The sequence below is a fragment of the Stenella coeruleoalba genome (assembly GCF_951394435.1).
Source record: "Stenella coeruleoalba genome assembly, chromosome: 2".
In the NCBI taxonomy this organism is placed as follows: domain Eukaryota; kingdom Metazoa; phylum Chordata; class Mammalia; order Artiodactyla; family Delphinidae; genus Stenella; species Stenella coeruleoalba.
The window spans coordinates 92,699,172-92,724,613 of record NC_137147.1 but is presented as its reverse complement, the minus strand read 5'-3'; the positions used below and the strand labels follow the sequence as shown (position 1 = coordinate 92,724,613).

At 38.0% G+C, this 25,442-nt stretch overlaps 2 protein-coding genes and 1 pseudogene across 9 annotated transcripts in view; 2 read left to right on the top strand and 1 right to left on the bottom strand.

Annotated features, from left to right (window-relative positions):
• USP50 (ubiquitin specific peptidase 50) overlaps positions 1 to 6,974 on the top strand; it is a gene marked incomplete at its 5' end in the record, with an annotated part of 30,513 nt that extends 23,539 nt beyond the window's left edge. For 2 of the 3 annotated variants that reach the window (XM_079912622.1, XM_079912621.1), the window contains one exon: positions 5,969 to 6,974. In XM_079912622.1, coding sequence (XP_079768748.1) covers positions 5,969 to 6,160 — 192 coding nt within the window. In that variant the 3' untranslated portion in view covers positions 6,161 to 6,974. The remainder of the gene's footprint in view (positions 1 to 5,968) is intronic. The other variant, XM_079912620.1, reaches the window with a different exon arrangement.
• Positions 6,975 to 7,159: 185 nt separating this feature from the next.
• The window catches only part of USP8 (ubiquitin specific peptidase 8), a 98,766-nt gene continuing 80,483 nt past the window's right edge, over positions 7,160 to 25,442 (bottom strand). For 3 of the 5 annotated variants that reach the window (XM_079912618.1, XM_079912617.1, XM_079912616.1), the window contains 8 exons: positions 16,935 to 17,012; positions 16,266 to 16,528; positions 14,308 to 14,520; positions 13,072 to 13,282; positions 11,929 to 12,165; positions 11,062 to 11,204; positions 8,225 to 8,357; positions 7,163 to 8,056 (listed from right to left, as the gene is read on the bottom strand). In XM_079912618.1, the coding sequence (XP_079768744.1) occupies positions 7,871 to 8,056; positions 8,225 to 8,357; positions 11,062 to 11,204; positions 11,929 to 12,165; positions 13,072 to 13,282; positions 14,308 to 14,520; positions 16,266 to 16,528; positions 16,935 to 17,012 (1,464 nt within the window). In that variant the 3' untranslated portion in view covers positions 7,163 to 7,870. Of the gene's footprint in view, positions 8,057 to 8,224; positions 8,358 to 11,061; positions 11,205 to 11,928; positions 12,166 to 13,071; positions 13,283 to 14,307; positions 14,521 to 16,265; positions 16,529 to 16,934; positions 17,013 to 19,517; positions 19,605 to 25,442 lie in introns of all 5 variants that reach the window. The other 2 variants (XM_079912619.1, XM_079912615.1) reach the window with 2 other exon arrangements.
• LOC307181785 (ATP synthase F(0) complex subunit C2, mitochondrial-like) lies at positions 21,439 to 22,538 on the top strand (annotated as a pseudogene). Its single transcript has one exon. The product of its transcript is annotated as an ATP synthase F(0) complex subunit C2, mitochondrial-like (transcript).

Below are 25,442 nucleotides of genomic sequence, written 5' to 3'. Positions count from 1 at the left end.
TGGCAGTTAGTATTTGCCTTATGTATTGAGGTGCTCCTATGTTGGGTGCATAAATATTTACAATTGTTATATCTTCTTCTTGGATCGATCCCTTGATCATTATGTAGTGTCCTTCTTTGTCTCTTCTAATAGTCTTTATTTTAAAGTCTATTTGGTCTGATATGGGAATTGCTAATCCAGTTTTCTTTTGGTTTCCATTTGCATGGAATATCTTTTTCCATCCCCTTACTTTCAGTCTGTATGTGTCACTATGTCTGAAGTGGGTCTCTTGTAGACAGCATATATATGGGTCTTGTTTTTGTATCCATTCAGCCAATGTGTGTCTTTTGTTGGGAGCATTTACTCCGTTTACATTTAAGGTAATTATCAATATGTATGTTCCTATTCCCATTTTCTTAATTGTTTTGGGCTCGTTATTGTAGGTCTTTCCTTCTCTTGTGTTTCTTGCCTGGAGAAGTTCCTTTAGCATTTGTTGTAAAGCTGGTTTGGTGGTGCTGAACTCTCTCAGCTTTTGCTTGTCTGTAAAGGTTTTAATTTCTCCATCTAATCTGAATGAGATCCTTGCTGGGTAGAGTAATCTTGGTTGTAGGTTTTTCTCCTTCATCACTTTAAATATGTCCTGCCACTCCCTTCTGGCTGCCACTCCCTTCTGGAGTTTCTGCTGAAAGATCAGCTGTTAACCTTATGGGGATTCCCTTGTGTGTTATTTGTTGTTTTTCCCTTGCTGCTTTTAATATGTTCTCTTCGTATTTAGTTTTTGAAAGTTTGATTAATATGTGTTTTGGCATATTTCTCGTTGGATTTATCCTGTATGGGACTCTCTATGCTTCCTGGACTTGATTAACTATTTCCTTTCCCACATTAGGGAAGTTTTCAACTATAATCTCTTCAAATATTTTCTCAGTCCCTTTCTTTTTCTCTTCTTCTTCTGGAACCCCTATAATTCGAATGTTGGTGTGTTTAATGTTGTCCCAGAGGTCTCTGAGACTGTCCTCAGTTCTTTTTGTTCCTTTTTCTTTATTCCGCTCCGCAGTAGTTATTTCCACTATTTTATCTTCCAGGTCACTTATCCATTCTTCTGCCTTAGTTATTCTGCTATTGATCCCATCTAGAGTATTTTAAATTTCATTTATTGTGTTGTTCATCGTTGCTTGTTTCATCTTTAGTTCTTCTAGGTCCTTGTTAAATGTTTTTTGCATTTTGCCTGTTCTATTTCCAAGATTTTGGATAATCTTTACTATCATTATTCTGAATTCTTTTTCAGGTAGACTGCGTATTTCCTCTTCATTTGTTAGGTCTGGTGCATTTTTATCTTGCTCCTTCATCTGCTGTGTGTTTTTCTGTCTTCTCCTTTTGCTTATCTTACTGTGTTTGGGGTCTCCTTTTGTAGGCTGCAGGTTCATAGTTCCCGTTGTTTTTGGTGTCTGTCCCCAGTGCCTAAGGTTGGTTCAGTGGGTTGTGTAGGCTTCCTGGTGGAGGGGACTAGTGCCTGTGTTCTGGTGGATGAGGCTGGATCTTGTCTTTCTAGTGGGCAGGTCCATGTCTGGTGGTGTGTTTTGGGGTGTTTGTGGACTTATGATTTTAGGCAGCCTCTCTGCTAATGGGTGGGGTTGTGTTCCTGTCTTGCTAGTTGTTTGCCATAGGGTGTCCAGCACTGTGGCTTGCTGGTCGTTGAGTGAAGCTGGGTGCTGGCGTTGAGATGGAGATCTCTGGGAGATTTTCGCTGTTTGATATTATGTGGAGCTGGGAGGTCTCTTGTGGACCAGTGTCCTGAAATTGGCTCTCCCTCCTCAGAGGCACAGCACTGACTCCTGGCTGCAGCAGCAAGAGCTTTTCATCCACACGGCTCAGAATAAAAGGGAGAAAAAGAAGCAAGCAAGCAAGAAAGAAAGAAAGGAAGGAAGGAAGGAAGAGAGAGAGAGAAAGAACGAGAAAGAGAGAGAGAGAGAGAGGGAGGGAGGAAGGAAGGAGGAAAGGAAGGAAAGAATAAAGAAAATAAAATAAAGTAAGATAAAATAAAGTTATTAAAATAAAAAATAAGTATTAAGAAAAAAACTTTTTTAAAAGAAGAAGAAAATAAAACGGACAGATAGAACCCTAGGACAAATGGTGGAAGCAAAGCTATACAGACAAAATCTCACACAGAAGCATACACATACACACTCACAAAAAGAGGAAAAGGGGAAAAAGTCATAAATCTTGCTCTCAAAGTCCACCTCCTCAATTTGGGATGATTCATTGTCTATTCATGTATTCCACAGATGCAGCGTACATCAAGTTGATTGTGGAGCTTTAATCCACTGCTTCTGAGGCTGCTGGGAGAGATTTCCCTTTCTCTTCTTTGTTCGCACAGCTCCCTGGGCTCTGCTTTGGATTTGGCCCCACATCTGCGTGTAGGTTGCCGGAGGGCGTCTGTTCTTCGCTCAGACAGGACGGGGTTAAAGGAGCCGCTGATTCAGGGTCTCCGGCTCACTCAGGCCGCGGGGGAGGGAGGGGCACGGAGTGCGGGGCGAGCCTGCGGAGGCAGAGGCCAGCATGACGTTGCACCAGCCTGAGGCGTACAGTGCGTTCTCCCGGAGAAGTTGTTCCTGGATCACGGGACCCTGTCAGTGGTGAGCTGCACAGGCTCCCTGTAAGGGGGTTGTGGATAGTTACCTGTGCTCGCACACAGGCTTCTGGTGGCGGCAGCAGCAGCCTTAGCGTCTCCTGCCTGTCTCTGGGGTCTGCGCTTTTAGCCGCGGCTCGCGCCCGTCTCTGGAGCTCCTTTAAGCAGCCCTCTTAATCCCCTCTCCTTGCGCACCAGGAAACAGAGAGGGAAGGAAAAGTCTTTTGCATCTTCGGCAGGTCCAGACTTTTCCCTGGACTCCCTCCCGGCTAGCCGTGGTGCACTAACACCCTGCAGGCTGTGTTCACGCCGCCAACCCCAGGCCTCTCTCCCTGCGCTCCCCAGGACTCTCCCTGCGCTCCAACTGAAGCCTGAGCCTCAGCTCCCAGCCCCCGCCCGCCCCGGTGGGTGAGCAGATAAGCCTCTCGGGCTGGTGAGTGCTGGTCGGCACCGATCCCCCATGCGGGTATCTCTCCACTTTGCCCTCTGCACCCCTGTTGCTGTGCTCTCCTCCGCAGCTCCGAAGCTTTCCCCCTCCGCCCCCCCCCAGTTTCCGCCTGCAAAGGGGCTTCCTAGTGTGTGGAAACCTTTCCTCCTTCACAGCTCCCTCCCACTGGTGCAGGTCCCGTCCCTATCCTTTTGTCTCTGTTTATTCTTTTTTCTTTTGCCCTACCCAGGTACGTGGGGAGTTTCTTGCCTTTTGGGAGGTCTGAGGTCTTCTGCCAGCGTTCAGTAGTGTTCTGTAGGAGTTGTTCCACGTGTAGATGTATTTCTGGTGTATCTGTGGGGAGGAAGGTGATCTCCGCGTCTTACTCTTCCGCCATCTTTCCCACGTCCCCTTGGAGTTTTTAATCTTGCTATTTATTGCCCTCTAACTCTTACTCATGGTGAATTGTTTCCTTGTATGCTCTGTAATACTGAATTGTGAGTTCAGCATCACTGGGTTTTTATATGTGGGTATCCTGTGTAGCCTGAATTAAGGTGCATCAATCAGAAAGTAATTCTTTTTGCCAAGCAACCCCAAAACACTTTTCATTCTTACCTTAAATTCACAGGATTCTGAGACACAGTAGTGTAAATTTGAATCCCCAACCAAAGAGAAGCCAGGTCTGTGGTAACGACTTTCCAGGAATGACTTTTATTCTTTGTACCCAAAGCCTAAGCTAAGCTAAGCACTGGAGGGTGGATTTGTTCCCCCCCCCCCTAGTTTATTCTTTTATTGAGGGTGCCTCTCTTTAAGAGGTTGTGGCTATGTGTGTGGATTTCAATCCAACTCCTCACCTTGCAGGGACTTAGGACTTTACCTCCAGCCCTTGTGTGACCTTTAAAACCCAAGCACTGTGGTTCCAGGGACCAGAAACTGTCTTTGCTCTCAGGCAGTCACAGCATTAACCACACATCATGCTCATCTTTTATTTACTCTGTTCTTGGACCCTGGAGATTACTCTCACTATACAATCTTTAAAGTTAGCCATATATTTCAAAGGGTATTTACCATGTTTTATCCAGCATTCTTTTTTTTTTTGGCTGGTTGAGTGTTGCTGCGCATGGGCTTTCTCTAGTTATGGTGTGCAGGGGCTACCCTTCGTTGTGGTGCATGGGCTTCTCATTGCGGTGGCTTCTCTTGTTGCTGAGTATGGGCTCTAGGTGCGTGGACTCAGTAGCTGTGGCTTCTGGGATGTAGAGTGCAGGCTCAGTAGTTATGGTGTATGGGCTTAGTTGCTCTGCGGCATGTGGGATCTTCCTGGACCAGGGCTCGAACCTGTGTCCCCTGCATTGGCAGGCAGTTTCTTAACCACTCTGCCACCAGGGAAGTCCCTATCGAGCATTCTTTACAGTTTCATAACTAAGGCTTTCAGGCTAGCTAATTGCCAAAATTACTGAGAATGGAAGTCTAGAATGATGCTTCACCCTGCCCTATTCTACTATGTCAATTTTGTTTGTTTACACTGTCATCAGAACAGAACATATTCCAGCCATAATCTGTGTAGTCACTTTAGAACATTACTTCATCATCTGGATCCACCAGATGTTTTGTTTTTCTCAAATTACATCACACTATTATGGGCACCATTTTATAAATAAGGAATTTCAAGCATATCAGCTTAAGGTCACATGGCCAAGACCAGGACCAGAGTCTGAATCTTTAAAATGTCAGCTTTGGGATATTTCTCTAAGAGTTAACAGGAGATGTGGGGAAGATGAAGGTCTAAGGGAACACTTAATAAGTACTTCCTATGTGCTAGCCCTATAAGAGAGACAGTAGTTGTATAAGACAAGGTCTTATTACCCATTTTAAAAGATAGGGGAATTAAAGCTCAGAAAGGTTAAATAATTTCCTTAAGGTCATTGTGCAGTATTAGAGCTGAATTCATAGAACTGACTAGAAAAATCCATTTTCTTCCCTCTACCCCAGGGGTCAACAAACTTAAAAAGCTAGATAGTAAATATTTTAGGATTTGCAGGCCATGTATTCTATAGTCTCTCTTGTAACTATTCAACTTTACAGTTGTAGTGTGAAAGCAGCCACTTAAAAACATAAACAAGTGAGCATGGCTGTGATCCCATAAAACTTTATTTAAGGACATTGAAAAATCTGAAGTTCATATAATTTTCACACATCACAAAATATTATTCTTCTGATTTTTTTCAACCATATAAAAATATAAAATGCATTCTCAGTTCACAGGCCATATAAAAACAGGCAGCAGGCTGGCTTTGACCCATGCGCAAATGGTTTGTCAACCCCTGCTCTATGCCATACCACCTTCTGAGAAGTGAGGTTCTCCAATGCCTTTGTTTCAAACATTGCTTTACTGGGTTAGGGAAGACATGGGAAAAAGAGAATAGAACAGGTTCTTTTTTGGGCCTTGGATGACCAAGGGAGCTGTTGCTGTACAACCTCCTCAAATTGTGTGGTAGCAGTATGCAGTTGTTTTAATGTCTTGTTCCAATGTTAAATATCTTTTTTCATGTCTATCTTAGACTGTCTTCAAAATTAAACTATAAGCTCATTTAGGAAACATGACTATTTTCTTATTTTAAAATTTCCTTTGATGTTTAATACTCTATGTACAGTTGGTGCTCAGTAAGTATTAACTGATAAATATTAGAAGATGCCAAATACTATCCTATTTCATTCACAGTCTATTAAATAATCGATGGACACAATATATAACCATTTCAGTGACATGAAAAATATACCAGTCGTCAGGCTATATGTATGATTTAACATAATGTATGATTTAGCTTTTAATCCAGTATAAGGGACAATTATAAAAATATTTCTTGGCCCTATCATTTGGGTTCTAATATTTAAAGTATTCAGATGTAAATACTGTGTGACATTCCTTTCTCCCCTAGAACCACTCTGGTGATCTGGATGGTGGCCACTACACTGCTTTCTGCAAAAACTCAGTGACTCACGCCTGGTATAACTTTGATGACGCACGAGTCAGTGAGATTCCAGATACTTCAGTTCAAACTGCTACAGCATATCTCCTGTTCTATAGCTGCCAGCCCTTTTCTATACCTATACAAAAACGCAGGAGTTAGGAAAATGGTGTTTCCTGAAAATTGCAAAACTAGCAATTAGAACCTGGTACTTAAGTTTTGCTTTGTCATTAAAACTCTTGCAACTTACTTGCGTCACTGACATTTTTAAGTCTTTCTGGAATGTTACGCAACCTTCACAAGGTAAGTCTATAAAAAGATGGGTCCTGGCCCACTGAAAAAGGCAGCATGAAAATGATGCAATGCTAACGAATGGGGACCTTCAAAGCAATCAGATTATAAGTATTATGTTCAGGTTTCAAAGTACAGTGTTTATTAGTGTGTATTTTTATCATAAACTATCTCATAATAATTATATATATCCAACAAATTATTTTCCAAAGATACTTCATGGAGCTAAACCAAAATAACTTTTGTTCAAGTGGCTCTGTGAGGTTAGGAATGTGATTTGAAAATATTTAATTGTTCAGATAATTTAGGCAAGAAACTATAATCTCTCAGACTAATTGTAGAACATGAAAAGTTGTCAGTTTCACAATTCAACACCTTCCTTTCATCTTCTTCCTGAGTGTCCACTAATGGTGACATCTTTCAGAAGCACCTTTAGAATCTTGTTTTTATATTTATATATTGACTTTACCTATAACAACCAAGTCCCTGAGGTAAATGATAAATTCTAAGCTCCTCTATCCCTTTTAATACATCACTTTGTAAAGATGTGGTTTATAATGCAGTTCACTTTGCAGTCATGTCTGACTCATCTCTTTTTATCTTAATCCTAAGAATTCTACTACTCGTGATAGAATGAGTCTGGGCATTAAGTTATTTGTATTTTACTCTGACTCCCAACAACTCTGAGCGCATCATAAGTGCTATGTGCAGTTCAGGGTCAAGGTAAAGGATGAGTGGAATCAAGTGATGCAAAGGAATAAGTGTACTAAATTTTAAGTCATTGTAGTGGTATAAAGAGTGTATGTATAAAATCTGTAATTCTACTGTTCTATGTTTAATAATATAAAATTAAAGACAGAACACTTACAGGGTTTTAAATTATTTTTCTCATTAAGATTTTAATGTAGGTGTAAATGAAAATTCTCATTTAAAAAATTAAAGAAAAGTTTCCATTTATTTTTTTTAGAATAAAGATTTAGTGCACAAATACAGCCCAAAGCCAACAGAAAAATAGCTTTGCCCTGTCATTTGCCTAAGAAAGCACTGCAATTACTCAGAATAGGCCAAAAGGAAAGAAAAAAAAAGCAATCCTCTGAGTTCTAGGCTTCACAAAAGGACCACATCTTATACTATGTACATCGATTTGATGTGCAAGTGTGCAATAAATATATACACATACATTCCTATCTGTTTTACATCATTCTAGAGTATTCATAGATCAAGCTGGGATTTAGAAATGTGAAAAGGCCATAACAGTAAAAAGGAAAATAAAGGATACAATGGTTTTTAGACCAGTAGAATAATTATGCTTAGCTAATTATTTTAACTTTGGAGCAAACTAAAAAAGTTGTTTTGAAATAAATGGTACCTGTAAGGAATGCTTACTGCAATACTCGTTAAATGTGCTTGGTCAGTTGTTTGATAATAGCACTGACCTGAAGTATATGGTATAGTAACACAACTCTCACTGTCCTAGAATTCCTTTAAATGGCCAGCTATAGCTATCCAGAATCTTTAAGCATTTCAAGAATTGTGTTGCTCAGCCTGTTAAAAGATAACTAGCTTATAACCTACTTCTCCTTATGTGGCTACATCAGTTACTCGTGGTCCCAATGACGTATAAAAGAGGATATAAGCTGCTGAAGATTTCACAGAAGAAACGGAAATATCAGAAACTTCATGATCATCAAATTTAAACCACCGCTGTCTTGCTGCATTTTTACAATAGGCAGTGTAGTGGCCTCCATCCAGCCCACCATAGTGATTCTGTGCCAAACAAGACAGAAAATCAAATCAAACTGAATTATTTAAAATATGTCAATAATTTCAAAGACTTATGTTGCTCTTACTTTCCTATGAGTTAAGGAACCACTTGAAACTGGGTTTTTTAGTTTGCTTCTAAAGAAACTGTATTTAGTTTAATGAGATACTTACCGAAACAGAAAACAAGTTATATTTCCTCAAATTGTTCTTTGGACCAATAACATACTGTGACAAGTCAAGATTTTCTAATGGGAAGTCCACAGATGTCTGTAATTTTTGCTTCCATCTGCCATCATAGGAAAAACTGTAGAGCATAACATTACAGCAATTACACTGACAGACCAAAGACATCAGAATGAACCCTAATTCATTCATTAACAATCCAGATTTTTAGACAGGACCATAAAATCCATTTCAAACACACAATCAGAATTTTAATAGTGGAGGGACATGTTAAAGACACCTGGTTTGGGACTTCCCTGGTGGTCCAGAGGTTAAGACTCAGCGCTTCCAATGTACGGGGCGTGGGATCGATCCCTGGTTGGGGAACTAAGATCCCACATGCCGCATGGTGCAGCCAAAAAAGAAAAAAGGAAGAGAAAAAAAGAAGAAGAAAAAGATAACGTAAGTCCCCTACATACGAATCTTCAAATTGTGAACTTCCAAAGACGTGAATGTGCCCGTGTATGCCAGCTGTTGTACTGTACTACTATACTTTTCAAAGTACTATACTGTAAGATTAAAAATATTTTATTTTATTTTTTTGTGGTACGCGGGCCTCTCACTGTTGTGGCCTCTCCCGTTGCAGAGCACAGGCTCCGGACGTGCAGGCTCTGCGGCATGTGGGATCTTCCCGGACCGGGGCACGAACCCGTGTCCCCTGCATCGGCAGGCAGACTCTCAACCACTGCACCCCCAGGGAAGCCCTGTTTTATTTTTTGTGTTTGTTTTTTATGTATTATTTGTGTGAAAAGTATTATAAACCTATTACAGTAACGCCTATTACTATATAGTGGAGTTAGTTGGGTACCTAGGCTAACTTTGTTGGACTTACAAATGAATTGGACTTACAGATGCACTCTCAGAACAGAACTCGTTCGTATATAGGGGACTTGCTGTACTTGGTTTCATTTGTTTTACAAATGAAGAAACTGCTGTACACAGATATTAACACATTATTGACCAGAGACGTATTAATACGTCTTTTGTTACCCGAACGTATTGACTGTAGGCATTTCAATATTCATTTACATAACAAATCGCCAGCCGCAGGCCTTAGTTTCTGCAAAAATCCCCCATCAATAATGAGTTAAATGTCTAACCGCAGGTCAAACAGCTAGAGTGGTAGAGGTAGGGCCATACCTTGGTCCCTTAATCCGTAGACCCAGCTAAAGCTATTAGTCTTCTACAAAGGTAAAAAGTTATGAAAACCCCCATTTATAATGCTAATCACCACAAAAGTACAGAGGAATGACAGAGGAGAGCTGCTCTAGATTTAAGCTTGTACTTTTGGGGACACTAGAGCTGGTAATTGCAAGCACATAAATTAGTGACTGAAATAATGGCATTCCATTATCCTGACATATTCTGCTTCTTTAAACACCAAAATACTGGTTATTTCAGAATTATTTTTTAAAAAATGAACTCTGAACCATTTATACTTTTAGATATTCTCCAAGAGTAATACACAGCATTAAAAATCTTAACAGAACAAATGTGTAATCATTTATAGAATGTTTATACCTCCACAATCTGCAAGAAGCAGAAAAGGACAACTGATATAAGCTTTTGTTAGAAAATTTACACAAGAGGAATTTGAATATATCAATGTGGAAATTAACATAAATAACTGCCTAAGAATCTCCAATAATATAAGATGAAACAAAAAATTAAAAAGAAATGCTTTCTTTGAAACAAAAATTAGAGCTCTCAATAAACAGATGAAACTTCCTTTTAAAGTTTTTCCAAAAAATGACTTAAAGTTATCACTCCACAGATGGATACCATAAAGACAAAGAATCAGAGCAAAAGACCTGGCACGTGTTTTACAACTCTCTCGCCATTATTCTTCTACTGCTATAGGTCCAGATCTTTTTCATTGGCTGGAAAAATATGGGCAAAAATATGTCTGCACTCTACAATGGCATCCTTAATGTTTTATCTTTAAAAATTATACTTTAAAAAAACTCATATATTTCATTTTCAGCACAGTATTTTTTATGTTTACTATATTGTTTGAATGATAAATTTTATCTAATAGTGTGTTAGTTATATTGTATAACATTATTTTTATACATTTTCACTGAATGCTTTGTAATGATTTAAAATTTTCATATTTGAAATGCAATAATTTAGTTTCACTGATTTTATTTTTAAAATTTTATATTGGATTATCATTGATTAACAATGTGTGTTAGTTTTGGGTGTACAGCAAAGTGATTCAGTTACACATATACATGTATCTATCCTTTTTCAAATTCTTTTCCCATTTAGGTTATTATAGACTATTGAGCAGAGTTCCCTGTGCTCTACAGTCGGTCCTTACTCATTATCTATTTATTTTTTATTTTTAATTTTTTTGGCTGTGCTGCGTGGCTTGTAGGATCTTAATTCCCTGACCAGGGACTGAACCCACACCCTCAGCAGTGAAAGTGCAGAGTCCTAACCACTGGGAAACCAGGGAATTCTCTTGGTTATCCATTTTAAATATAGCAGTGTGTACATGTCAATTTCAAACTCCCAATCTATCCCTCCCCACTAGTTTCACAGATTTTTAAAAACAGAATTATATGAAAGAGTGATGCTGTCACTTTGCCCTGTTATTACAGACACTAAGGTGAACTAGAATCTCATCATTTCTGCCTAGTTTCCCTAGAGATACCCTAACCAGATGATCTTCCTTTGTTATACATCCTAAGCAGGTAGTAAAACAAAGTGTTTAGAATAAAAGACTTAGAAGTCCTTCATCTAAAAAGTACTAAACACTAAGAAAAATGTGTCCCTTTTACCGTTTCAGATGCACTAAAAGTACAGGTGGCAACTTCCAGATTTCTATCTTTTTTAGCGAATCCCGTCGAGTTCTGCAATGACTGCAGTAAAACCTGTTGTTATCTGTGAGTTTTTCTTCTTTGGAAAATAATCTAAGGCAATCCTAGAGGCAAAAACAAGTAGTAGATACTTGTTAATATTTTCAACACAGTATTCCTGAGCATCTATTCAATAAGTTACTCTGCCAGGCATGAGGAATACAACAGTAAACTATTACAAAACAGTTCCTGCCCCCACAAAGTTTATGATCTAGTGAGGGATGCAGACCCAGATGGGAGCTGACAGTGACAAAGAGTGTGGCGAGTGGTGGTGCTGCCAATGGTGGAGGGAAGAAGTCCTGCATGCCCTGAGAGCACTGAGGAACTTCTACCTGGTGGCTCGGAAGTTCTGACTAACAGGAAGCCAACACTAAAGGGTGTCAACAAGCTCTCTAAATCACACCGCTGTTGTCTGCAAAACATATTTATTTGACATACCCATGTAGAGCAAATTCCTATAAAACTGTACCTAAATTAAAGTCAACATACAATTTTCCAAATTAACTTTTAAAACTTCTTCAATAAATACAAACTTTAAAAAAAATTATTAACTCTAAAAGAATATTTTATAGGAAAATATCTTTTAAAAAGGAAAATTTCTTTTTAAAAATGCTGGTTTTTTCCTAATCTACAGAGGCCTAATTAAAACAAAATTTTTGTTTAAGTTTTAACCTGTAAAATGTTTATGGGGCAAACAAGAGAAATAAATTACTGAATAAAGTACACCTCTATGTGCATATGAACAGAATTTTTCTTCAACAAATCATTTTCTCTCAATCCTAAACTTACCTGTAATGTACATTTACTTGTAGATGCTAGTGGTAGAGACAGATACATGAACGCCTCAAATGTCCTAGACTTTCTGTGGCAGGTGAGGCACTGTACTGTGGATTTGAATTGACCCTGAAAAAGGGCAACAATGATAGATTCATTGAGCTGCTTGTGCTTCTGCCAAGCGTGTTCTGCAGCTTTAAAGTCATCGAGATGATCATTATTTTCTTCTTTATGTCTCTTCCGATTATCAGCCTGGAAATAAAATTTAGACTCTATATTAATATCTCAAAGTCAACATTTAAATATAAAATTGAAAGCGTATATTAAATACAAACACTCTGCAGATTTAGAAACACTTCTTGTTCTTTTCAGAAAGGAATTCTAATCTCATCAAGTGCTACAAAAAAATTCTAGCCAAGAAAACCTCCTAAAATACCAAAACCCACTTTATCAAAGGATGTAACTTGTTGCAATTGCTCAACAAATTTTTATTTAAAGAGCTGAAAAGTCTGGTTTTGAAAAGACATTCCACATATAGCTGGGAGTTAGGACTACAACTAGACAGATGTTATTTTGCTGTCCTAGTCTCATGGATGGATACATTCTATCTATCTATCTACCTACCTACCTACCTACCTACCTTCACACACATATACACATATAGACACACACAACATACATATATTCACACACATATACATATATAAGTGTGTGTATCTATTTGTGTATGTCTGTGGTTGCTGGTAAGAAAGGTGACACCAAAGGTTCTGAAAGAGGACAGCTTGGTGCTAAAAAGAAGCCACAGTACACAGACTAAGATGCCTCAGTAATAACTTTTCACATGAATCATTTGGTCATGTGGGTCACAAACACAGCATCTCTGACAACTGTTTTTACAAATTTACAACGTTTACAAACTTCTTGCAGTAATACAACCTGTTAACATTTTCATAAGTAAATACAAATTGCATATACTTCCTTTCAAATATTAGACCTATCAGTTATATTTGTTTTAAACTTCCATGCCATAGTACAGAGTCACTAGGTTTCAATAAATTAGCACCGAACAATCACCAACTATAATTTTAAATTGCTATAAAAATGAGTACAATGTTAAGCAACCCTAAGGGGCCTCTGCAACTTAGAAAAATTTCTTACTTTATTAAGATCTTCATGGAGACCATCCATTAGGAACAGAAGCAGTTCTTGTGAATCTTGCTGGCTGTATCCTGCAAACTGGTCATTGATCTTCCCAATAGTGATTTTAAAGTCTTTTGGACTGATATACCTGTACTGTCCTGTCCACAGGGCTTTCATGATTATGCCAAATTCTTCCGCCACTTCACCTTTATGCCCCAACAAATTTGACCTTTGCAAATAAAATTAAAGTTACAAAAAAGCAATACAGGAATTATAAAAAGCCAAGGTACAGTGGGTTCTTGACATCAATACTGTAATATGTGACCCTACACTACACTAAAATACTTATTCACAGGTTTATTACCAAATACCTATCTGAATCTTACTTTGATTATACCCCTCCAACTTGCTTCTTTTTGGCTGCCAGCCCTGCACGGTCTCCTATTCCTTATCAACAGGCTCCAGTTTAAGACAGTGTGGTTCCACCTTCTTGTACTGTTCCTTTCCTGTTGTCCTTTACCAATCAGAGGAGGCTTTTCTCTACACTGTTCTTTTTTTTTTTTTAAACATCTTTATTGGAGTATAATTGCTTTACAATGGTGTGTTAGTTTCTGCTGTATAACAAAGTGAATCAGCTATACGTATGCATATATCCCCCTCTTGCGTCTCCCTCCCACCCTACCTATCCCACCCCTCTAGGTGGTCACAAAGCACCGAGCTGATCTCCCTGTGCTATGCTGCTGCTTTCCACTAGCTATCTATTTACATTTGGTAGTGTATATATGTCCATGCCACTCTCTCACTTCGTCCCAGCTTACCCTTCCCCCTCCCTGTGTCCTCAAGTCCATTCTCTGCATCTGCGTCTTTATTCCCGTCTTACCCCTAGGTTCTTCAGAACCATTTTTTTTTTTTAGATTCCATATATATGTGTTAGCATACAGTATTTGTTTTTCTCTTTCTGACTTACTTCACTCTGTATGACAGTCTCTAGGTCTATCCACCTCACTACAAATAACTCAACTTCATTTCTTTTTATGGCTGAGTAATATTCCACTGTATATATGTGCCACATCTTCTTTATCCATTCATCTGTCGATGGACACTTAGGTTGCTTCCATGTCCTGGCAATTTCTACACTGTTCTTAAGAATATTTTCCTCTTTCCTAATTTGACATCTCTGGAACTGGCTGGTAAGGAAGCGTGGTTGGATCACCCTTTTAATACTGTACTGCAAAAAGTATGATATTTCTTTACCTATTAATATCATCCTGATAACAGTTGCGGTTGAAATAATCAGCCAGATGTGGAGTATTACATAGGCACTGCAGTATTGAGTTCATGTAACAAGTATTTCCTAAATTACGAAGTCCGGTGAGAGCTGGTCCAGATCCTCCAAAAACAGGATTGAGGTTCCGAATTTGAGAAGCAGAAAGCCTTGTGATCTCAGTTTTAGGGTAGCTTGTTGGCCTAAGGAAGAAAAAAGTGTACAAGATACTTTAAAATGCACAGCACCTGAAATGAAGGTTCACACTACAAAGGGCAGTAAACTCCAGCATCTGTACCAGTGTATTCAGTAATCTTGCAAATAGTTATTAAGTTAGCTCATAAGGTAATGGGTCTTACAGGACATTTAGTATCTAGGTTAACACTGGTTATATTCTGTGACTCTCCCATGAAACAAACACCTTTAACCTCTTATGTGAGTCCATGGTTTTTTACAGATACCCTGAGATAGATTCTCTGGCTTCTCATGAACAGGTAGAGTCTTCTAGTAGAGAAGGTTCTTTCAAACTTCTTTAAATGATCCTAGGAAATTTAGCATTACCATATGTTGTATTCAACCAGAATGCCAAACAAGGAATCAAAAAAAAAAAAAAAAAGTGTATGTGTGTATATATATATATGGTACTATGGAGTATATTATCAAGCAGGCAGAGGTTATTTGGGTACTATAACCTAAAGTCTAGAGCTGTGCTGACAAATATGGTAGTAGCCACTAGCCACAGGTGGCTATATAAATTTAAGATAAAATTTAAAATTTAGCTTTTTAGTTACATTAGCCACAATTCAAAATAGCCACTACCATACTGGACAGCACAGATACAGAACATTTCTATCAACATGTCTATTGGACAGCACTAGACTAGAGAATGCCTCCAAGACTTTTGTTACTTAGTGTATTTGATGTATATGTGGAACTTCTAGAACTGCTACAGCATTAAGAAAACTCCTAATTGATAAGTCTTTCTTTTATTATTGATCCTAAGTATATTTCCACCTCTGAAAGGAATACTGAGAACAGATTATATTTCAACCACCTTTTCTTTACACATGGCTCAGGTGTATGCACTCATGTGCTATTTCTCTGTTCAACACAGATAAAAAAATACATGAACTGCATATGCTGTAGTTTTTAAAACTGTCAAATTAACAAACTTTCATAAGAATGATAATTCAAGAAGGAATTACACCTCACCAGCTTTAATAGTGAGCCCTAAAATCTATAACTAGATTTACCAATTTTACAAAATCTCCTCCAGGTAAGTCCTACCTGGCAGGGAAGGTTCTCATGAGGAAAATATATTAACTACTTTTTGCGGAGGTGATTCTGAAGAGGCCAAAAAGACAGCCTAGTTAGAATTCCTTAGCAATTAAGAGATTGTATTTAATAAATAGAAAAATCCATTTATTTTCACTTCCATCTATCCTACATCCCCCAAAAGTAATGATCAGAAGTGGTAAATAGAAGCTGATACACACTATAATGCTCATTACTTTAATACTATGTAAGTTTACTCCCACATTACTGGCTGAGTTAAAAAAAAAAAAGTTTGGAATTTAAGAGCTGCAACAAGACATACTCAATAATTCCATAAATTATGGTCCTCAAAAGGAGATTTAGGGATCACAGGAAGTTTATACAACACATCTAAGCAGTCTATGGCACACTGCCTTAAAACTTAACAAGGTGTATACTTTTATATCTACATGATTACATATGATAATCCTCTGTGATATATTTAAGTTAGCACTTGGGAGAAAAACCAAGGACATTTAATCCATTTATTTCTTTTTTCCTCTTTAGTAAATAAAGGCTGGGACAGCCATCCACAGAATTTTCTGACGCCCTGATGTTAATAAACTGATATGCTTAGAGTAGAAGTTTTCAAATACAGCAGATGATTCGTTTCTAGGAGTCAGGATAAACTTACTTGGTTTCCCGATTAACTGTTGGAGTTACTGCTGGTCTCCTCTTCTCTTCCTCTTGAATGGCTTGGGTTATATCTGGGGAGGAGTAGGAGCGCTTCAGCTTGGACGGTTCTCTATCCCGCTCGGCAGGAATCTGTGGCTTGGCTTTATGAGTTGGAGGGGTGGAAGGAGGTGCTGATGAAGGAGCCATTTCCGGTGGATACATATGAACAGTGTTGGTGGGCGAATGATAGTAACGAAAAGTTCCAGTGATAGGGTCAAGAAACTTACATGGGGAAAAACAAAGGTCAGAAAATGATGAACATCGAGAGAACAACAACAAAAATATCACTCAAAAGTATTTCACTGATGAATTTACTTCTGGATTAAAATTATTTGAATAAAATGGTGATAATCACTTCTATAATTAAACTTTCAAACAACTTCAGGTTTTAAAGTGATACACTGTTTCTCAATGACAAATGCCAGGATGTTCATATACTGTAGCCATCATCCCAGATTGGATGAAAAATCTAACCCTGCTGTAATTAGGGAAATGAGTTATGTCCTTTATAATGAAGAAACAGAATCCACTCTGCATTAGAGAAGATGCAGAATAAACAAATACATGTTTTGTTTTTTAAAAAAACAGTGGCCATGTAATTTATTTCTGTGCTAATTTTGAATTTTACCTTGGCCCAGCCTGAAGGCAGTCCTGGTACGATCCTCCCCATTTCTTCACTTCGTGCTCTTGTCAAAGGCTCTCGAGACTAAAGAAAAAAAAACAAAAAAGTAAAAGATTTTTAAATTACATCTTGCCATATACAAACTTAAGCTACTTGTACCAAAGAACCAAAAACCCTTGTGTTGCTGCCCTTAATATTTTTTAAAACAAGTTCAAAGATGAAGAACTATACATGTTTTCTTTCTTTTTTTAAATAGATCTTTATTGGAGTATAATTGCTTCACAATACTGTGTTAGTTTCTGTTGCACAACAAAGCGAATCAGCCATATGTATACATGTCCCCATATCCCCCCTCCCATTCTCCCTATCCCACCCCTCTAGGTCATCCCAAAGCACCAAGCCAATCTCCCTGTGCTATATTGCTGCTTCCCACCACCCAACTATTTTACATATTTGGTAGTGTATATATGTCGATGCTACTTTCACTTCACCCCAGCTTCCCCCTCCCACCCCAAGTCCTCAAGTCCATTCTCTATGTCCACCTCTTTATTCCTGCCCTGCAACTAGGTTCATCAGTACCATTTTTTCTTTTTTTAGATTCCATATATATGCATTAGATTACAGTATTTGCTTTTCTCTTTCTGACTTACTTCACTCCGTATGACAGACTCTAGGTCCATCCACCTCACTACAAATAACTCGATTTCATTTCTTTTTATGGCTGAGTAATATTCCATTTATATATGTTTTTTTTAAAGTCCTAAAATTATCACAGCAAGGGAAAGGAGTGTGTGTGCACAAGCCTATAATAACAGTGACTTTTAAAAGTTTCTCTAAAAAAACAAACACAGGCTTCCCTGGTGGCACAGTGGTTAAGAATCCACCTGCCAATGCAGGGGACACAGATTCGAGCCCTGGTCCGGGAAGATCCCACATGTTGCAGAGCAACTAAGCTTGTGTGCCACAACTATTGAGCCTGAGCTCTAGAGCCCGTGAGCCACAACTACTGAGTCCTTGTGCCACAACTACTGAAGCCTGTGTGCCTTAGAGCCTGTGCTCTGCAACAAGAGAAGCCACTGCAATGAGAAGCCCGCCCACCACAATGAAGAGTAGCCCCTGCTCTCTGCAACTTGAGAAAGCCCGTGCACAGCAACGAAGACCCAATGCAGCCAAAGAGAAAAAAATAAATTTATAAAAGAAGAAAAGAAAAAATAATAAATTGGACTTCATCAAAATAAACTCCCAAAACAAAAAAAAAATAGAAACACAAAGACAATTTCACTTCTAGGTGTCAACACAAAAGAAATGAAAATACATTTCCATACAAAGACACTTAGATGCAAATGTTAATAGCAGCATTATTGATAACAGCCCCAAAGCAGAAGCAATCCAATGTCCATCAAATGTGGTATATCCATACAATGGAATACTACTCAGCAACAAAAGGAATAAACTACTGATACGTGGTACAATATAGATGAATGTCAAAAAATTACGGTAGGTGAAAGAAATATACAAAAGACTATACATATATTATTTGTATGAAATGCCTAGAAGAGGCAAATCTGTGGAGACAAAGATTAGATTCATGGTGCCTGGAATGGGGAGTGACTATAGCTGGGCACAGAGATCTTTTTGGTGTGATGGAAATGTCCTAAAATTGGATTGCATTAAAACTGTTTCACAACTCTGAACTGAAATCACTGAACTGTACATTAAAAATGGATTACTTTTATAGTATTCAAATTATACGTCAAGAAAACTCTTAAATAAAAACAAAGGCAAAGACATCTTATAAAAGACCTAAATATTTTAAAAATTGTGATGAAATATAACATTTACCATCTTGAACATTTTTAAGTGTATAGGTAAGTGGCATTAAGTATATTCACACTGTTGTGCAACCACTCTCCAGAACTCTCTTCATCTTGCAAAACTAAAACTCTGTACCCATTTAAACAACTCCGAACTTCTCCCAACCCCTAGGTCCCTGGCAACCACCACTCTACTTCCTGTCTCTATGAATTTAACCATTCTAGGTACCTTATATAAATGGAATCAAAGAACATTTGTCCTCTTGTGACTGGTTTATTTCACTTAGCGTAATGTCATCAAGGTTCATCCATGTCAGAATTTCTTTTTTAAAAGCTGAATAATATTCCATTATATGTACATACCACATTTTTTATAGATTCATCTATCAGTGTATACTTGAGTTACTTCCATCCTTTGGCCATTATGAATAATACTCTATGAATATGGGTGTATAAATTTCTCTTTGAGGGTCTGCTTTCAATTCTTTTGGGTATATAACCAGAAGTAGAATTGCTAGATCATACAATAAGGCCTAAGTATCTTTTAATTTCATAAAATGAATAGAACATATCATCATACTTTAAATAGGAAGATAAGGATCTATTCCCTTTAGCATATGAGTGGACCCATCATGCAAAAACAAGCAAAAAATGCTACCAAAGATAGCAAAGATACCCTCAGAGAGAAGATCTTAAGATGGAGGATGATATGGTAGAGATAATCACATGGTTATAATCCATGTTTTCTTTTCCTATCCAATGAACTGTTGCTTACTTTATATCTTTCAGTGCCTTCTGTATTCTCTCTAAAAGTTCCAGTCTTTAGAATTCCACTTTCTGGTTGTCCTTTAATCTTAACAGGCTATAAAATTATTAAAATCAGAAGTGAAACAAAACTTTAACTTTTCCCCAACAAAAACCTACCTATCACTAGCTAATACAAGCAAATCCATCAGACTGCAAATGTAAAAAGAGAGAAAAAAAAATGAGGCTCTGAAAAGTTTATTTGATTTTACTGTCAAATTAGACACTTAAAATTAAAGGTGGCGGGGCCCATATGGGATTTCCTAACTCCAAAGGTAAAGAACTAAGAAACTTTGATGAATCAGTGGTGGGGAAGAGATGTCAATCACAGTGGATTATGACACACTGATTCATAATACATGGCCAAATATAAGATGTTAGGTCATTAGTGTACACACACCATGGCCTCTTGTGAACATTATCCTTTTATTTAAATCTCTTATGATTTTGGCTACCTTGAAAGTGGTAGTGATTTAAAATCATTAACGTATTAAACAGAATGAAGCGATTATAGAATTTCATACAGAGCAATATTCAGGAGTGCAAAATTCATTTTATATCCTCTTAGAACTTCTCATAGATGCTTTAAGAAATTCACTTTAATCTTATAGATTTTAAAAATAACTACAGTAAAGTAAAAACTTAAAAGTGTGATAACTTAAACAAAATTTATTCCAGAATAAATCACACATTTTGCCTACTTTTAAAAGGATCATACAATAAATGCAATCTTAACTTTTCCTTGTGTTACATTATAGGAAACATTAAAAAACTACATGTGATCATCTCAGGGCTATTTAGACTTGTATGCATATTTGGCACCTATACTAAGTGACCCCAGAAATACGAATGCTTTAAGTTCTTAAGACTACCTGCCTCTGGATAGAAGGTGGCTTTGGAATTTAACTGCATATGTGATTCACAGGCAACTTACTTAACCTCTAAGCTTCAATTTCATCTGTAAATTGAATTCCTCATAGAGTTATCATTAGGAGGAATAAGTAAGATTATGTATCAATAGTAGAAATACCTGGCATATACTAGCTACACAATGAATAATATTTAAATGGTAAGAGCTCCTAAGTTCTGATTCTTCTATGAATAAAGTTAGAGAATTTTAGAACATGAGCTTCATTTTCCTAACTTTGGATGTTTAGAAGGCTTTTGCATGGGACCTACATCTTTGATAATTAAAGTTACTAAGTTAAGTGTTCAGTGGATAAATGTGGCACTAATATGAATTGTTAATTTTGGTATATGCATAAACTGCTGCTTGAGAAGTATAGAAATTGATGTTCAATAAAGACAGTATTTCACCTCCAATTAGAATTCATTTTCACACTACCAAAAATATATTTCCATTTATATGAAATGTAAAAAGGGCTATAGCTGTTCTTACTATTATAAAAACTTATTTGTTAGAAGATGACATCATACTATACATAGAAAATCCTGAAGATGCCACCAAAAAACTACTAGAGCTCATCAATGAATTTGGTAAAGTTGCAGTATACAAAACTCATATACAGAAATCTGTTGCATTTGTATACACTAATAATGAACTACCAGAAAGAAATTAAGAAAACAATCCCATTTACAATTGCATCAAAAAGAATAAAACAGGGACTTCCCTGGTGGTCCAGTGATAAAGAATCCACCTTCCAATGCAGGGGATGTGGGTTCGATCCCTGGTCGGGGAACTAAGATCCCACGTGCCGCAGGGCAACTAAGCCTGCGTGTCACAACTACTGAGCTCACACACCTCAACGAGAGAGCCCGCATGGCACAAACTACAGAGCCCATGTGCTCTGGAGCCCACACACCACAACTACAGAGCCCTCATGCCCTGGAGCCCACATGCCATAACTAGAGAGAAGAAGCCCACACCACAACAAAAAGCCTGCGCTGCAACGAGAGATCCCACATGCTACAACTAATACCTGATGCAGCCAAAAAAAAATTTTTTTAAATAAAGAAAATAAATAAATATTAAAAAAGAATAAAATATATAGGAATAAATCTAACTAAGGAGGTAAAAGACCTGTACTTGGAAAACTGTAAGACACTAATGAAAGGTAATTGAGGATGCCCCAAACAGATGAAAAGATAATACTGTGTTCATGGATTGGAAGAATTAATATTGTTAAAATGTCCATTCTACCCAAGGCAATCTACAGATTCAATGAAATCTCTATCAAAACACCAATGGTGCTCTCTATTGTCTTCTCAGCACTGGGAGCAGCTCTCCTGCCATGGCCCTTCAGCCCCTGAAAATGTACACGTGTGCCAAGTTCATTTCCATCCCCTCCTTGATCAGGAGAACCTCTCCACTAATGAGCCGATCACTGTCTGCAGTGGTGCTGAAACAACTGGAGATGCTGACAGATGAGAGCCACAGCAGCTTGGCAACCCCGAGTCCCCTGACCACCTCACTTATTCCTAGTCGCTGCTTCCAAACCAGTGCCATTTCGAGGGACACTGACACAGCAGCCAAGTTCACTGGAGCTGGGGCTGCCACAGTAGGGGTGGCTGGCTCTGGGGCTGGAATTGGGACTGTGTTTGGGAGCCTCATCATTGGTTATGCTAGGAACCCTTCTCTGAAGCAACAGCTCTTCTCCTACACCATTCTGGGCTTTGCCTCTTGGAAGCCATGGGACTCTTTTGCCTGATGGTGTCCTTTCTCATCCTCTTCACCATGTGAAGGGGCTGTTTCTACCTCCCATAGTTCTTTCTCCCGTGTCTTGTCTGCCCTGTATGTTCCTTTTCCTGTACCACCCCAGGCAGCCTGGGGAAAGGGGTTGGCTCACGGTTTGACAGAAGGAAGACAAATAAATACTGTATTAATAAGAAAAAAGATAAAAACAAAACAAAAAAGACACCAATGGCATTTTCCACAGAACTAGAACAAATAATCTAAAATGTTTACAGAAACACAGAAGACCCCAAATAGCCAAAGCAATCTTAGGAAAGAACAGAACTGGACGAATCATGCTCCCTGACTTCAACTACAAACCTACAGTCATCAAACCAGTATGGTACTGGCACAAAAACAGCCACACAGATCAATGGAACAGAACAGAGAGGCCAGAAATGAACCCACACTTACATGGTCAAATTAATCTATGACAAGGGAGGAAGAATATACAATGGGGAAAAGATAACCTCTTCAATAAATGGTGTTGTTGATGGATCAGGTCTTTGAGATACATAAGGAAGCAAGTAATTTTTTTCCACACTTCTTTTTATTGGACGAAATAATTCAAAGTATGTATGCATTATAAAGTTCAGCATTCAAAGAGCACTGACATTTTATTAATATTAAAAATAAGCCAGGAGTTCCCTGGTGGTCCAATGGTCAGGACTCCACGCTTTCACTGCAGTGGCCCTGGGTGCAATCCCTGGTCGGGGAACTAAGATCCCGAAAGCTGTGTGAAGCAGCCCCCCAAAAAACAAAACCAAAACCAAACAAACAAACAAAAAAACCAAGAGAGAAGATGTAAAACAAACAAAAGAAACCCAAAAAACAAAACAAAAATGGTGTTGGAAAAACTGGACAGCTACATGCAGAAGAATCAAACTAGACTATTCTCCTACAACATGCACAAAAATAAATTCAAGATGGATTAAAGACTTAAATGTAAGACCTGAAACCATAAAACTTCTAGAAGAAAACACAGGCAGAACACTCTTTGACATTGGTCTTAGTAATATTTTTTTTTTTTTTTTTTTTTGCGTTATGTGGGCCTCTCACTGTCGTGGCCTCTCTCGTTGCAGAGCACAGGCTCCGGACATGCTGGCTCAGCGGCCATGGCTTATGGGCCTAGCCGCTCTGCGGCATGTGGGATCTTCCTGGACCAGGGCACGAACCCGTGTCCCCTGCATCGGCAGGTGGACTCTCAACCACTGCGCCACCAGGGAAGCCCGGTCTTAGTAATATTTTTTTGCATATGTCTCCTCAGGCAAAGGAAACAAAAGCAAAAATAAACAAATTTTGACTAGATCAAATTAAAAAGCTTTTGTACAGAGAAGGAAACTAACAACAAAATGAAAAGGCCACCTACTGAATGGGAGAAGATACTTGCAAATGATAATATCTGATAAGGGGTTAATATCCAAATTATACAAAGAACTCAGACAGCTCAACATCAAAGAAACAAAAAACCTGATTTAAAAATGGGCAGAGGATCTGAATAGACATTTTTCTGAAGAACACATACAGATGGCCAACAGGCACATGAAAAGATGCTCAACATCACCAGTCATCAGGGAAATGCAAATCAAAACCACAATGAGATATTACCTCACACCTGTCAAAATGGCTATTATCAAAAAGACCACAAATAACAAGTATTGGCGAGAACGTGGAGAAAAAGGAGCCTTACTACAACACTGTTGGTGGGAATGTAAATTGGTACAGTCGCTATGAAAAACAGTATGAAGATTCCTTAAAAACTGAAAAATAGAACTACCATATGATCCAGCAATTCCACTCCTGGTTATTTATCCAAAGAAACCAAAACCAGTAATTAGAAAAGATATATGTACCCCTATATTCATTGCAGCATTATTTATAATAGCCAAGATATGGAAGCAACCCAGGTGCCCATTAGTCAGCCATTAAAAAAAAAAAAGAATGAAATCTTGCCACTTGTGACAACACGGATGGACCTAGAGGGTAGTATGCTAAGTGAAATAAGTCAGCCCCAAAAAGATAAAATATTGTATGATTTCGCTTACATGTAGAAGCTAAAAAACAAATGAACAAACATAAAACAGAAACAGTTATAGATACAGAGAACAAACAGGTGGTTGCCATAGGGGAGGACAGTGTGGGGAGGAAAGAAATAGGTGAGGGAGATTAAGAGGTATAAACTTTCAGTTGCAAAATAAATGTCACAGGGATGAAATATATACAGTGTGGGGAATATAGTCAATAGCTATGTATCCTTGTATGGTGACATATCGTAACTAGACTTATTACGGTGATCATTTTGAAACGTATAGAAATACCAAATTGCTATGTCGTGTAACAGGAACTAACAGCGTTATAAATCATTTATACTTCAAAAACAAACAAACACATAGGAAAAAAGATCAGATTTGTGTTTATCGGAGGTGGGAGTAGGGGGAACTGGATGAAGGTAATTGTAAGGTACAAACTTCCAGTTATAAGGTAAGTAAGTACTGGGGATGTAATGTACGACATGACAAATATACTCAACACTGCTGTACATTACATATGAAAGATGTTAAGTAAGTAAATCCTAAGAGTTCTTATCACACAATTTTTTTTTTTACTGTTTCTTTAATTTTGTATCTCTATGAGATGATGGGTATTCATTAAATTTACTGTGATAATTATTTCACGATGTATGTAAGTCAAATCATTATGCTGTACATCTTAAACTTATACAGTGCTGTATGTCATTAATATCTCAATATAACTAGAAGGAAAAAAATAAAGTAGGATTAAAAAAACCCAAAACACTTATTTAGTTTAGTGTTCAAAAGGGAAAGGCATTGTTAATTGCGTAAGACAACAACAAGAGCAACAAAATAAAACAAAAAGGCAAAAAAGAAGCCCATGAAAAGCATACATGATATTATTAGGTTAAAAAAAAATCTCCAGGGGACTTCCCTGGTGGTCTAGTGGTTAGGATCTGGTGCTTTCACTGCTGTGGCCAGGTTCAATCTCTGGTCTGGGAACTGAGATCCTGAAAGCTGCACAGAGAAGCCAAAAAGAAAAAAGAAAAAAAAAAAATCTCCTCCAAAATTTTGAAAATCAATGTTGGGGAATAGCCAAGGGCAGAAAAAGGCAACATTAATGGGGTTATTGCAAAGATTATTGACTACATGAATCAACAAACAAAATTACATAGACCTGACAGAAAAAACA